This window comes from Dipteris shenzhenensis, chromosome 25 (assembly GCF_047967505.1).
Source record: "Dipteris shenzhenensis isolate YYH24624 ecotype China chromosome 25, Dip_SZ_1.0, whole genome shotgun sequence".
Classification (NCBI taxonomy): Eukaryota; Viridiplantae; Streptophyta; class Polypodiopsida; order Gleicheniales; family Dipteridaceae; genus Dipteris; species Dipteris shenzhenensis.
Window position 1 is genome coordinate 1,763,877 of NC_141620.1, and position 13,835 is coordinate 1,777,711.

The 13,835-nt window shown below is 42.7% G+C and overlaps 1 protein-coding gene across 1 annotated transcript in view; it reads left to right on the plus strand.

The window, feature by feature from the left end:
* Positions 1-13,835, plus strand: part of LOC147885297 (protein SEMI-ROLLED LEAF 2-like) — a 76,601-nt gene that overhangs the window by 10,425 nt on the left and 52,341 nt on the right. Inside the window, exons 8-12 of the mRNA XM_087396962.1 lie at positions 5,510-5,715; positions 5,881-6,074; positions 6,190-6,473; positions 12,534-12,683; positions 12,806-13,216. Of these exons, the coding sequence (XP_087253088.1) occupies positions 5,510-5,715; positions 5,881-6,074; positions 6,190-6,473; positions 12,534-12,683; positions 12,806-13,216 (1,245 nt within the window). The remainder of the gene's footprint in view (positions 1-5,509; positions 5,716-5,880; positions 6,075-6,189; positions 6,474-12,533; positions 12,684-12,805; positions 13,217-13,835) is intronic.

A 13,835-nucleotide genomic window follows, 5' to 3' on the forward strand; every position in this document is an offset into this window, starting at 1 on the left:
ATAAATGATTCAATTTGGAGGATCTCAAGATGTCAACATCGGGGTTTCTTTTTGTGAATAGACACATGCTCTCAATCTACCGTGGCCTGTGGTAGACAATGTGTATCAAGGTGCTACAAATTGAGTTTTTTCGCTCTAAGAGTGCCATTATTTGTAACCCCTATAAATCTGCACAACAGAGGGGATACCTGGGTTTGATATGATCTATCTACAAATGAGGTTTTGCAACAGAGAGGTTCAGCACATTTGATTTTCAAATTCCAATTGCAAGAATAGAAACGTATGGGTAAAAATTAGTGCTGACCAGTGGTTACAATGAGAGCTGATACCTTATGTATTTAGAAGCCAAAATCTTAAATGTACAGGTGGATATATAACTTTAGCCATGCAGTGACATATGCTTGCCTAGTATCCTTGCTTCTATTTAAAAGAAAACTAAGCACCTTATAACATATTTCCATCCGTACATGTTTGAAGTCTGTGATAGAGATTCCCTGGATGTCTTCTTTTGGCATCTGAGGAAGAGCTTGTTTGTACATTGATTTGGGATTGTAGCAGCTGGATGGAGTTTGTGTAGCTTTCATTGGAGAAATTCAAAAAATGGTCAAATGGTGGCCATCTTTTGTTGTGCCTTGGGACTTGGGAAAGCAAACCCTCTGCCTGCGACTCTCTGTTATGCCTGTGGAGCTCCAGGGGGAAGCATGCCTTTTCAGCTGCTATTACAAGACAGCTAAGACTTGGAAAGAAGACATGTTGAAGAAAAGATGCATGCTTGCTTTCATATCTCGCTGCATTTGGAGTAGTATCTCAATGCTCTTATGTGCTCTATTGAAGGAAACATCCTGCTTCCCAATGCTTTCAGCCAAGTTTCCTGGCACATGGAACCATTGCAACACCACATCGCCGTCTGAAGATAGGTTTCCTCTTTCGTCTCGTAGGTCCCCTACTCCATATGAATATTATTGTCCCTCTGGACAGCCCTGATGTAATTGTTTTCTGTTATTGCACCCTATTTCATACAATTTGTGATCCAGTTGGCTCTTATTGAGATCCTCATCCATAAAGATCTCTCTCTATTTTACTTTCACCCTCTTTTGAGTACAAGTTGCTTTGCCTCAAGAGTATGGAAGTGATATGTCATGCTTGTCTCCTTGACACATAACCAACTCACTAACTCCCCCAGCTTTCTCAACTTCCAAAATATCTGAAACTAATGAGTGATTGTCTGTGTGAGAGGCTGTAGGAAATGTTTCTACTCAACTAGGTGGACTATAAATTCCAAAATATCTGAAACTAATGAGTGATTGTTTGTGTGAGAGGCTGCAGGAGATGTTCCCTTGCACACCTAAAATCTGGTATTTATTCCATTGAATTTTTTTAAAACAAGAGGTGGGAGAGTAAGAACTCTATCCCTGACCTCTACAATATGACAGAACAGACAAGGGGATGGTCTATAGTGCCGTGACATCCCAAGTGGTGTCAAATGAAAAAAAAGGGGCAATCCCAGGTCCTTGAGAATGAGATCAATCTCTCTCACGCTTTCCTTTTCCTTAGGGATGGCTGAAATAGTTAGTGTTTTTCCATTGTATTTAGCGTTTGTTGGACCTACTTTTGGTCAAGGCTCCAAAGATTGGATCTGAGCCAACCATAATGATGAGGGATAATCTAATTAAAGCCCCTGATCTCTTCATTCTTGCTACAACTGGGCATCAAGACAAGATTTCATATATGTGAGCGTGTTGATACGATTGTAGGTGTGTGAGCAGGCATTTGATGAATGATCTACATGCATCGTTGCCTTGTTCACTACTAGGCGTCCAAATCAGTAGCCCTATGGGGATGACTTGAGGGCACCAAAAGCAATAGTTGTGAGAATGCAGCGGAATATGAACAACAAATGGAGAGCACACACCACAATTACGAAATGAGTGAGAGAGAAAGAAAGAACGAAAATTTATTAAAAGTCTTTGGAAGACCAAAGGGTCTATGAGACTGAAATGAAATCGGTACAATGAGCTGAGGGTGGAGCCACTAAGTGGGCATCGACACCCATGACGAATACAAAAGAACAAACCCAAAGTTCTGAAAATGACGGCGTCAATACGTAGGGAGAGAACTCTTTGGGCCCTCAAAGTGGGGGCCAGTAGGAGGCATCAACTCTGGGAGGGGGGCGTTGATGTGTGAGGCTGATGTGGTGGCATGTAACCCGTGATGGGTTGTTGGCGACTGTCGACGGATGTGGTCTGCTGTGGTCTCCTAGCTATAGCCCTACGGCGAACAAGTGGCACCATCACTCTTGTCTGATGAGCATGGAGGGAAGGTCCTTTGATGTGATCTGTGCCTCAGTGCACCGATGAGTCTGGCGTGTCTCTAGCTTCGGCTCAGGTCCTCGACACCACTATCTCCGTGAGCCTTGTTGGTCGGTGCTGTTTGTATGGAAAAACTCAGTGATCATACTGTGTTTGTGTGCCTTGATCACCCCTACGTGCTTTCACCACTCCTTGTGTCGGATAGCCCCATGGGTGAAGGCCTCCCGGCATCTCTGATCTGGGTAAGACAGGAAACTGGATAAGGATCCAAGACCATCTCCAAAAAGGCAGTGATAGCGACTTGTGATCTTGTAGTACACAGGGCATCTGAATGCAAAATGCTTCTCTGACTCGATCTCCTTGGACTCACACAGAGTACAAGTGTGGCTCTCTCTGGGTGTGCGCTCCCCAGACCACTCTCAATATGCAAACAGTGTGATGAGACTTGGAACCGCCCTATCGATCTCCTCAAGGAGTGAGAGAGGTAGATCCATGTATATCCTGGTGGTCGATGAAGCCCTCCATTGAAATCCGTTGGCAGTGGTCTCTGTAGAAGTTGAGCTTCACAGGAAGCTCACAAGGTGCCAACCAAGTCCCGAATGTATGTAACTGCAAGAGATCCTCGCGGGTGACCTTGTTCATGTCATGATAGGTGAACGGGATACAGAGGGCCTAAACACTGTACTGGAAGGGAGGTAGCCTATCCATGTGGATCCCCAAGCTCTCAAACCTGTACGTACGGCACCTCTAATCACCATCTGTTGCGAGTGCCATGGAGGAGGATAGGGCCAACCAAGGAAGCCTACGTTGCCCTATAGTGTAAGATCCATACTCTCTAATGCGGTAAAGATATGTAATCACCTGAAATAGTGCATCAAGCTGTAGTGTGGATGCCTTGAACTCTCAGCCAAAACTATCTGATGTGGGACTGAAGGCTTACTGTGAATCATCCGTGAAGCGTGAGAACCTAAAGCCTCTCAATACAGGCCCAATCTGTCTCTGATAGGTCTGGTCCCCAACATGGACTCCCATACATACGTGTTGGTCGGACCAAAGAGTCAAAGAGGAGAGACTTGGTTTGAGGATGCTAGAAATGAGAATGAAAAGCACTATCTCTCGAGTTTGGCTAGCACAATGTATCCTCTGATCAATCAAGCCTGTAGTGCTGGTCGCATAGTGAAGATCGGGCTGGAGAACAAGATCCGTAGGTACATGTAGGAAGCGATTACCTCCACTAGCAACCCACCGAAGGTAAAGTGCTCTCTATGCATGGCTGCTTGGGACATGTTGAAGATCATAACCTTGGTTTTACCAAGGTTGACCTTCAAGTCATGTGTGTCACAGAAGGTGCGGATAGTAATCTGGAGCAAAGATCCGGCTAGAGAGCAACCAGCCCCTCCAAGGGTCCCGATAAAAGTCTCAAGTTCATCCTACCCAAGATCTATCATAGAGTGCCATGACCGCCTAAGTGATCTCTAGATCGTACCCCAACTCTCGTAGACGTCTGATGAGTCAAGCTCTTGGCACTGTGTCGAAAGCCTTGTGGAAATCCACAAAGCAGCAATAGACCCTTTGTCCCCATGCCTTGACCTCCTCAATCCCCCTTGAGTGTAAGTATATGATCCATAGCTCCGTGATCTACCCAGATGCTTGCCTGTCAAACTGCTTTGAATCATCGAAACTCTACAACCAGGCTAACCTCTGTGTTTAGTACTGATGCATAGATCTTGGACATGACATGTCCTATCATAATGGTCTAAGGTCTTGTAGTTTTCGGGCTCATGGGATCATTTGCCTTGTGTATGGGGGTGATGGTGTTAAGGGTCCAAGTTTGTGGGAAGCCTATGCAAACCCCTTCATTGAAGACCTTTGCTAAGATCGGGGCTAGGGCCATTTATCCCGTATGCAATAAGTTCAGTGCGTAGGCCCTCATGATCTTTCGCTCTGTCGTTATGAAGCTTCAGGGTTTATACACACTTTGAGGAGTCAAAGGGAAAGGCTCTGGAGTCTCTCAAGCACCGATACAGAGTGGAGAATTTCCTCAAGGTTGTGGGATAGCAGCATCTTTTTTTAGTTCATTGAGTATGGCTTGAGTCTCCATGATGCACGAATTTGTTTGAGGATTGTTCATCCCTGCTGTTGTCTTTTCTGGAACATAATACCTATGTTGCACGAAACGTTTCCATGCAGAAAACGTGGCAGTTTTGAAATGTTTCTGAAACGCCACTTGAGTTAATAGGAAACGGCAGGGGTAGGCTGAATAAAGTATATTTCTGCTCACATACAGAAACTAGCAATCAAACAAAACATGCACCATATAAGCTAGATGTGTGCGCAAGGCAAGCAATTGGATTCTTGGAGGGTATGAAGCATATGATCCTTGAAGATGCGATTTGTATAGTGCATTGACGAATTAGTCGTGACCCATGTAGATCGTCTACTCCGAGTCTTGTGTTACTTCTAAAGCCTTCGCAATGCACCGACCATGATAATGCAAGAGCCTGCCATCATCTCTTGTCAATACCTGCCCTTGTTGGCTTTCTTTCGGCGCACTTGTAGATTAGGTGTTTCCAAAACTTTTCCAAGTTTCGGAAATGCCACAATTTTTGAAACGTTATGAAACGGGGTTTCCTAACTTTTTTGGATGTTTCCTGCAACTAAGCATAATACATGTTTGGTTATTTTATGTTTGCATCAGCAAGAGTAGACTCTTTCAAACTTCTGGTTCTGATGCTTGCATAGGTTAAATTATGTTGGTTGATTCTAATTACATAGGATTCCTCTAGAGGAGGAGCTTAATGGTTCTTTTGAAGGATATGGTCTAAACGTTGTGGTTGATGTTACTCAAAGCGTTATCTCAAGTTAGCATAAATATTTGTGGTTGTTAAATATAAACTATCTTAAGCTTGCATAATGACGGTGACATCATACATAATCTGGGGTAAGTCTCTTCATGTGGGATTGAATCTGAAAACTTTTCTTCGGAGCATAGATTCTTTCCTTTTCAAACTTCTTGCAGCAGAAAAAGTATATCCTCCGCCGGTGGTAGGTTTTGTTGTTTATTTGGCAGTAGAAGCAGTGTTGTTTAATTGGGACTTGCTAATGTCACCTTTGGGATGTATTTGATGATACAATCTTTGTGGTGTAGAAGGGGAGATCATTCTTTTAAAAGAAGTTTTGTTTGGTGGTTGCTTGTGTAGATTGCTTCTGTGATTTTGAACAATTATGAACATCCTTTTGTTGATACTGAAGACAACATTGGTAAAGGTGAGGGGTACCAATACTGGGTCAAGGAGGTTCTCAAGGGTGAAGGCAGGGTGCCTATGTCAACAGTGACAGACGCTTTTACAAAGCTTTCGTTTCGAAAGGAGGCCTCCCATTCAAAAGACTCATCATCTCCAGCTGGGTGAGTAAGATCTGTGAATGTTTATGATACTACAACTGTTTTTTCCAGATTTGCAATTCTATGGAACTGAACATATGCTCGGCGAGAATATAGTAAAAGGGTTATATGTGCAAGAGAAGCTTTAATGAGTACACAAATTGTGATCTCTATTGCCTTAATTGGCAGCGCTATTGAGATGCCCAATGTATGGGCTCAGATATGTGTAGAGAAGATAGCTTATCTGGCAAAGGAAGCAACTACAACACGCCGTTTTTTAGAGCCAATGTTTCAGTACTTTGATTCAGGCAAGCATTGGTCACCTGAACGTGGACTTGCTTTAGCTGTTCTTCAGAAAATGCTGCATTCCATGGAGAAATCAGGTACTGGCTTTTGTTTCTTTTTCAATCTGGGTTATGAATAAGCCTGTAACTTGGACCCGTAGCTAGTGAGTGAATTGACTCAAACTTCTATTGGATGCTTGAACCGGTGCTGCAGGGAATGACCGCTTTTTAGTGGCAGTTTTGGTGCGGCACCTTGACCATAAAGGTGTCAGTGAACGGCCCCAAATAAAGGCTGACATTGTGAAGATTGTTGCCAGTCTCGCTCGACAATCAAAATCAGAAGCAACTGTCGTTGAAATAAGCGTTCTGAGTGATTTGTTGAGGCACTTACGGAACAGTCTGCAGGGCGCTGTAGAGGCTACTAATCATGTAGAGCTGGGTTGGAACAAAGGTTTCCAAACAGCTCTTGAAGAATGCTTATTGGAACTTGCAAAAAAGGTGATGCCTCCGGATTTTTTTGATGCATGCAAAGAGAAAACAGACGTGGAAGATAGACATCCAAGATTTGTTGGAAACTTATAAAATCTTTAGTTTGCAAAATTCTTGCCACTAATGTGGATTTTTTTTCAGAAATTAATGAACATTTAAAAAGAAGTCTATATGAAACATGTTTTCTATGTCGCTGGCCTTGGATGGATGAAATGTTGTAAGCAGAAAGGAATCCATATTATAGTGTAATTTCTTGATCTCGTAGGCAATATGACTATGCTCACGGACTTCAATGCTGCTCTTCACCTGGGTTTGGTGATCTGCCCAGAGGAAGGCCCCAGACTGTTGCTGCCTGAACTGCCAAATGCCTCCCCCAAGGACACATTTTGTAAGGCCAGGGAGGCCCGAGTCTGGCCGACCAGACTGTGGCTGCAGCTGACCAGACCTACGGACTGGGCCAACCCAATTTGTGTGTGTTGTCAGCCATAATATTGAGACCACGGTCTAAGGGAGGGCTTGACAGTGTAACAGTGGGCATAAGAGTAACATGATCCTTGAAGAAGATTACCCATTAGTAATTAAAAGGGTTTAGTGCCTAGGACTAACTAGCCCTAGCATTAAAGAGGGATGCTTAGAGGGATTAAAGACTAAGGTCCTTAGGAAGGACAGATGGGTCCACATGGCATACAATGGGTTAAGGGAAGGTTCTAGAGAAGGCCATCCTATATTCTCACCAGGAACACTAGAAAGAAGGAGAACACATAGGGCAGATGGGCTTCGACAGAATTAATGGCTGGATGATAAAAAGGAAGCAGCCTTGTTATAGTTGACGTCTCATTGGTTGATTTGAATCCCTGGTCCTTTTGACGAGCCTAAGAACCTAATCAAAGGATTGCGGTAGATAGAGAGAGGGGATCTTTGGAGAGTTAAAAAGGGGTATAAAAGTCTTAATGAGGTGGTGTTTGAGGGTAAGGTCAGAACATTGTATGACGGGGCTTGGCTCCAGTTTGTAGCTCATTTGGCTTCCCTATTTCTTTTACTAGCTCTGATGGCAACTGCACAGTCACTTAGGGAAGCTAGGAAACTCTAGTTGAGAATGCGGGCATTGCTTCGGTGCACACTGCTGTTACACACTTCCATACCTACTTCTCCAACTAGCAGCCTAAGCACTCGTGAAATGAGCTGTCACTTGAACGCTGGCATACAAGCTGCTGTCCGTACAACGTTTCCCAAAAAGCTGACCGTACAAGTAATGCAACAGCCCATGCATATTCCCATACTCAGCATGTGAGCAGCCTGTACAAGCAATCAAAAGCCCGTACTAATCTGTACGTACTGTAGCCGTACCATCTTCCAAAACAGTCCGTACACATAGTGTAAGCCCACATGCTCAGCGCCATACGACTGTACAGCCGTACACAGTCCTGTACACGAGATTCATTCTGTCCTTACACACAGCCAGCCTACCCTTTGCTCCTGTGCGTGATCCAGCCCCTCCACAAGCTCATCACTCCTCCGTACACCTGTCGGCTTTCCTCCGTACGGTCACCAGCAAACCAGCTCGTTTGCGAGACAGCAACCTGAGCCATTGTTTTCCATAAGGGAAGTCCTCCCGTGAGCTCGCGCTGCACGTAGTCCATATTTCTTTCGTGATTCTGCCCGCGCGCCCGTTTTTCTTCAAGAGGCCTTCTAAGGCCTTCCTTTCCAAAGAGGGCCTTGCATGGGCTTGTCACTTGGCAGCCCACGTTTTAGTTTGCCCCTAGGGGTCTTAATTTGCCCCCTAGCCCTAGTTGGTCAACACCAATGACCAACTTAGAGCTCATTTGCCCCTTGCCCCCTCTAGTGGGACCAAACCGATGACAAACTTCAATTTCTAAGGCTCTTTGGGCCCCTCTTGGCCCTAGACCTTCCATTTGCCCCCAAGGTACAAATGCTAGAGGTTTTAGCACATCAAGCAACCCTTGACCTCGCCCCTTGTTTTCCCAAGGTCGTGCCCACATGCAAGCCAACATGCATGCACCAGAGATCACGCCCTCGTGACATGCACAATCCATCTACACACCATTGGCAGGCCGTGAAGCGTGTCTTTAGGTATCTCAAAGGCACTTAGCATTTGGGCCTTCTCTACAAGGCCAATTCTCCATTTGTCATGCATGGATTCAGTGATAGTGATTGGGCTTGCTGTTCTGACACCGTGTGTCACATAGTGGCAACTGTTTCATGCTTGGTACTTCATGCATCTCTTGGTTCAGCAAGAAGCAGACTACAATTGCTACTTCCAATTGTGAGGTTGAGTACAGAGCAGCTTTTACCACTACAGTGGAGTGTGTTTGGCTCCAGAAGTTACTTGTAGATCTTCATGTATGTCAGGCAACTCCTAGCGTCATCTTCACTGATAGTCAGAGGGCTTTGGTTGTTGCACAAAATCTAGTTTTCCATGCCTGCACAAGGCATATTGAGGATCATTATCACCATGTGAGAGAGAGATTATCAGTAGGTGAGATATTCAGTTGTCTTATGTTCCCATTGAAGACAACGTGGCAGATCTCTTTACAAAGGCTCTTCCTAAACCTAAGGTTGAAGCTTTCCGGCAAGCTTTGAACTTAGTACCTTTTGTGACTTGATTTGTTATGCTCTGTACAATCATAGGTTGTTATATCCATACAAGATGAACATGTGCAACCATGACATTAGTTCTTTAGATATTCTGAGATGGGTCTAGGATACTTCAATCCATACCATGGAGGGGGGTTTGTATGTCATTCTATGGGCTATCCATAGGTGCCATCCATTCCTTGGTATATGCCTTGTAGGCCTAGCTATAGCCAGTTAGGACACATGGTACAGTTAGTACTTGTACCAGTTAGTACACTTAGTACTACTAAGACACCATGTCCTAGAGTTTTCTTATGTTGCGTGTACATTGTACTCATTTCATCATTTCATGATTGCAGCAATTCCTTACAGCAATATGGTTTCTCTCCATTCTCCATTGCTTCCATTGATTGCTTAGCTTACAGATCCAATAGGTCGAGGAGCTTTCATTGAGCAGTCCTATGGTAATGGTGACACACGACAGGTTGGTGACAAAGCACTTAATTGGAAAGAATATAGTATTGAAGATGGCTACCTGCGCTACAAAGGTAGAGTATGTGTCTTGGATAATGATGACATCAGGTGTCAAATTCTTTTTAAGAGTCATGATAGTCCTAGTATTGGAAACCCGGCAATTCTAAAGATCTGAAAAGACAATTCTTTTGGCGTGGAATAGATAAGGGCGTCCAAGATTATGTATTAAAATGCCAATAATGCTAGGTCAATAAAGTTGAGCATCTTAAGGTAGGTGGTCTGCCACATCCTTTGGAGATTCCCGTTTGGCAAAATGGGGAAGTATCTCGATAGATTTTATTGTTGGATTACTTGGGACATAGAGGGGCACGACTCTATGCGGGTAATTGTGGATCGATTGGCCAAGATGGTTCAATTTACTCCAACCTAGTATTGGACACCCGGGATTTCAAAAGATGTATGCACTTCTGAAAAGACAAGATAAGGGCGTCCAAGATTTCGTATTAAAATGCCAGTCAATATAGCTGAGCATTTTAAGGTAGGTGGTCTGCCACATCCTTTTTGAGATCCCCCTGTTTGGCAAATGGGAAAGTATCTCCATAGATTTTATTGTTGGATTACCTAGGACACAGAGGGGGCATGACTTTATGTGGGTAATTGTGGATTGGTTGACCAAGATGGCTCAATTTATTCCAACCAATGAAGAGGTTAAAAATCCCAAATTAGCATGCTATTTGTGGAGCATATTTATAGAATATATGGACAAAATTGACTATACGCTCAAGTCATCTATACATTTATCTAATGAGGACAAAGGAGATAATACTCTTATGGTGAGACTTCAACTAATGAACTCGTATGTAGCAATCTTATCTTTAGAATCATGTCTACTTTAAGATCTCTTAAATTAATTGCTTATTTTTATCTTGTGTTAAATGACATGTTATTTTCAAGACAAGCTCAAAAGACACTCTTGTCAACACTAACAACATATGGGAATGTGACCTTGACATTTTTTTAAACTCATTGCCTTGTGAGTTAGAGGTACATGAAAAAAAATAGAAAGACAAGAGAGGTAGAGAAAAAGTAACCACTATTACAATCAAGAAATAGTATCCATCACAAACAAGAAAGAGTATCCATTATTATTAAAAGATTTAAATAATTCCCTTACTTCTTCTTGCTCTTTTCACCTCCCTTACATGTACCTCCTTCATCTTTTCCCTTGTTATCCTCCTTCATCTCTTCTTTCCTATTTTAACCCTAAGGCATTTCCCACCACAATATGTATCCTTTATCTTTAAACATTTCCTTCATAGTCTTAATGGAATCCACTAATATCTCTGGATCAGTCTTATACTAATCCTCTAGATCGATATCCAATCCATATGTATTAGGGACAAGATGGCTCACGGGGAGACCCATTCTACCTCACCATCCACAATCTCATAAGGTTGATTGTAGAGCAGCTCAAAGTATGGTACTAAAGATGCTTTGTTGGGGGCCATTGCAAAGATCAAGATTTTTGAAAAGAAAGATCATCAAATTTTGGTCAATGCACCCTAAACCCAATGCAATAGACAAGCATGTGATATCAATTTGCAATCGATTTAGATTTTATCTTATACATGGCACAAGGAGGTTTCAAATTCTATTATCAATTCTATATTAGCAATAGGAGCCAAATTCATGGAGCTAGTGTGAGGATGAGGGTGCTACATTGATTTGGAAACACTAATAAACCTATAATTGATTAAAAGTATGTCAAGCATACCTATTTTCATTCTGTCTTCATGATCTTTGTTTAGCCTTCGATGTAATAGGGTATAGAAATCTGACATAGGAGTGGAGTTATTTTGATAGTGGGCATGGGTGGTATGAGATAACAAGCAAGGGTAGGTTAGGGGCATAGAATTGATAAAGGGTCAATGCCAAGGTTTTGAATGAATTTTGATAGTGGGTAGGAGCAAGGATTATATGTTAGGTGTGCAGGGTCATGTAGGGCCGATGGTAGGATCTGAGTGAATTTTGATAACACGTAGGGCAGAGATTAGATATCAAAACACACAATGTCTTTTTGCTTTAAGGGATTGAGGGACTGTACCACATGTGCAACAAGAGCATATATAGAGAAAGCCCCAATATATTTAATGATTGAATTTTAGTGCAAGGTATGGGTTCGGTCCTCCAGACTTTTAGACTTACCTGCAGTCTGCTTTCTTGTGAGTTTCAGGATTAGAGGTGCCTTGCTTTGTGTATGAACAAGAAATGACAAGCTTCCATTTTTAGTTGGTGAAGCCTCTAGAAGTTGCAGTGGTTTTCCTATGTTTCTCTTACTGACTGTTTCATAGGAGGTGTCATCATTAATCTAGAATCAGTTTATATGGGTTTGGACTAGATCCATGGGATCTTGTCCATTCACGTCATTCTTTTTGCACACTATGTTCAATTGAACCATTGGTTCTAGCTGTTTTCTTCTTAAATGTGTCAATCTGGGATGCCCTGTTGTATGTTTTAGGAATGCCACAGACAGGGCTCTGGATTTGCTGTACTTAATGAAAGATACCACCCTATTCAGCAGGGATCTTGGCTTGTCCTCCTTTTGACGTGAGGTTAGAACTAAGAATGCTGACAGCACATGTTGAAGCCTTATTGGACCATTCAGAGGCACACAATAGTATGTTACTGTGTTGTTTGATATGTAGATGATGGGTGCTCATCCCCCCCACTCTAGGTAACAAAACAATGGCAACCAACATGGCTGGCAGTTGCAAATGAAGGGAATCTTAATTATTTCACATGGTAACTTTTGCTTCTCTCTTTTTCAGATATGTGCAACTAGTACTATTTCTGTTCTCTTGTACGGCTAATTCTAGTGAACACAATAAAAACAGGTTTTCAATTTCAGAGCGGAGATGTTCTTGACATGGCAGGCAACAGAAAAAGTGGAAGTTGATGGTTATGAGTTTGCATCCTTTACTTATAAAGTGACCTTGGCAGGTAGGGGATGCCAGTCCTATATATGAAATGATGGCAGTAGCATTGGAGAAACTATCATCAGAGCCAGTTGTTGCAAGAAGCACTATAGGTTCTTTGTTGATTTTGGTTCGTATTATGACTTCAATTCCTGGACAGCCACGGACAGAAGAGGCAAGCACTTATCTTTTATGTTCATGGTCTTGCTTTCATCATTTCTGCTTGAGTTTTTCTTTATTGATTTCTCTTCTGGTGCTTCTGTAGGTAGTTAACTTACTATGTTGCAAAATTTGCAGAGCTTTCCAGAGGCTTTGCTTCAGCAGTTATTGCTGGCTATGATTCACCCTGACATAGAGACTCGAATTGGTGCACACCACGTCTTTGAGGCTATCTTGGTTCCTATGTCGACTTGGTGTGGAGCCAACCAGTTACGTGCATCATCTGATGTCCTGCCTAATGATGTCAAGAAGAATCCAGTTAGTTCAGCAACTGTGCTTTTGGAGACCCTGAGGAAAGAATATAATGCCTCTCAAATCATGAGCAACAGCATCAATGGCAACAATGGACCAATGGATGAAAACATGATGACTGGATTAGCAGCTGGAAAGCAAGATAATTTAGATAATTTAGATAATAGGAGAGAAGGATTTGCAAAGGAAATAGAATCAAAAGGGGATAATAAGTGCAATTTCGACAGCAAAGAGCAAGTATGTATAAACCAACTCTTTAAAATATGTTTTTCTCCACTTGGATGATGTTTTGAAAAGGGAAAAAAATTGAACATTCTACCAAAAAGTAGGTAAAGCGAAGATATCTGCTTTGGCACCATTCAAAATAACTTGTGCAGATCCCAATTTACATCCCTCCACTTTAATGGTTGTCTCTTGAATCATTGTCTTTGTGGATATCAATGAATGTCTGACAATGTAGGAAATGTGCTCGATGCATATTAACATGGCATGCAGTTCTCCTGTACCAAATCACGAAAACATTCTATCCCTTCATTACCTGGTTCCGAAACCCTGTTTCTGGGAATGCCATTGAGGCAAATGGTAAGGATAATGTTTTTTCCATGTTTTCCTACGGCCAGGGAAATGTTGCCCTGGCCTGTATGCCTAGCTTTCAGTAGTTGCGGCTGTAGTCCGTGTTTGGCATCAAGCAATGGCATCAAGCAACCAGTATCCTTGATGCAGAAGTCCCCACCCATTTACACCTGCAGATAGCCTACTCCCCTCACATAGTATTACACCGCTTTCATACTTGCAACCTGCAGGTGACCCTGCACTCACATTCTGCCCCTTGTCCTTGATTAGAAATTTCAGAGAT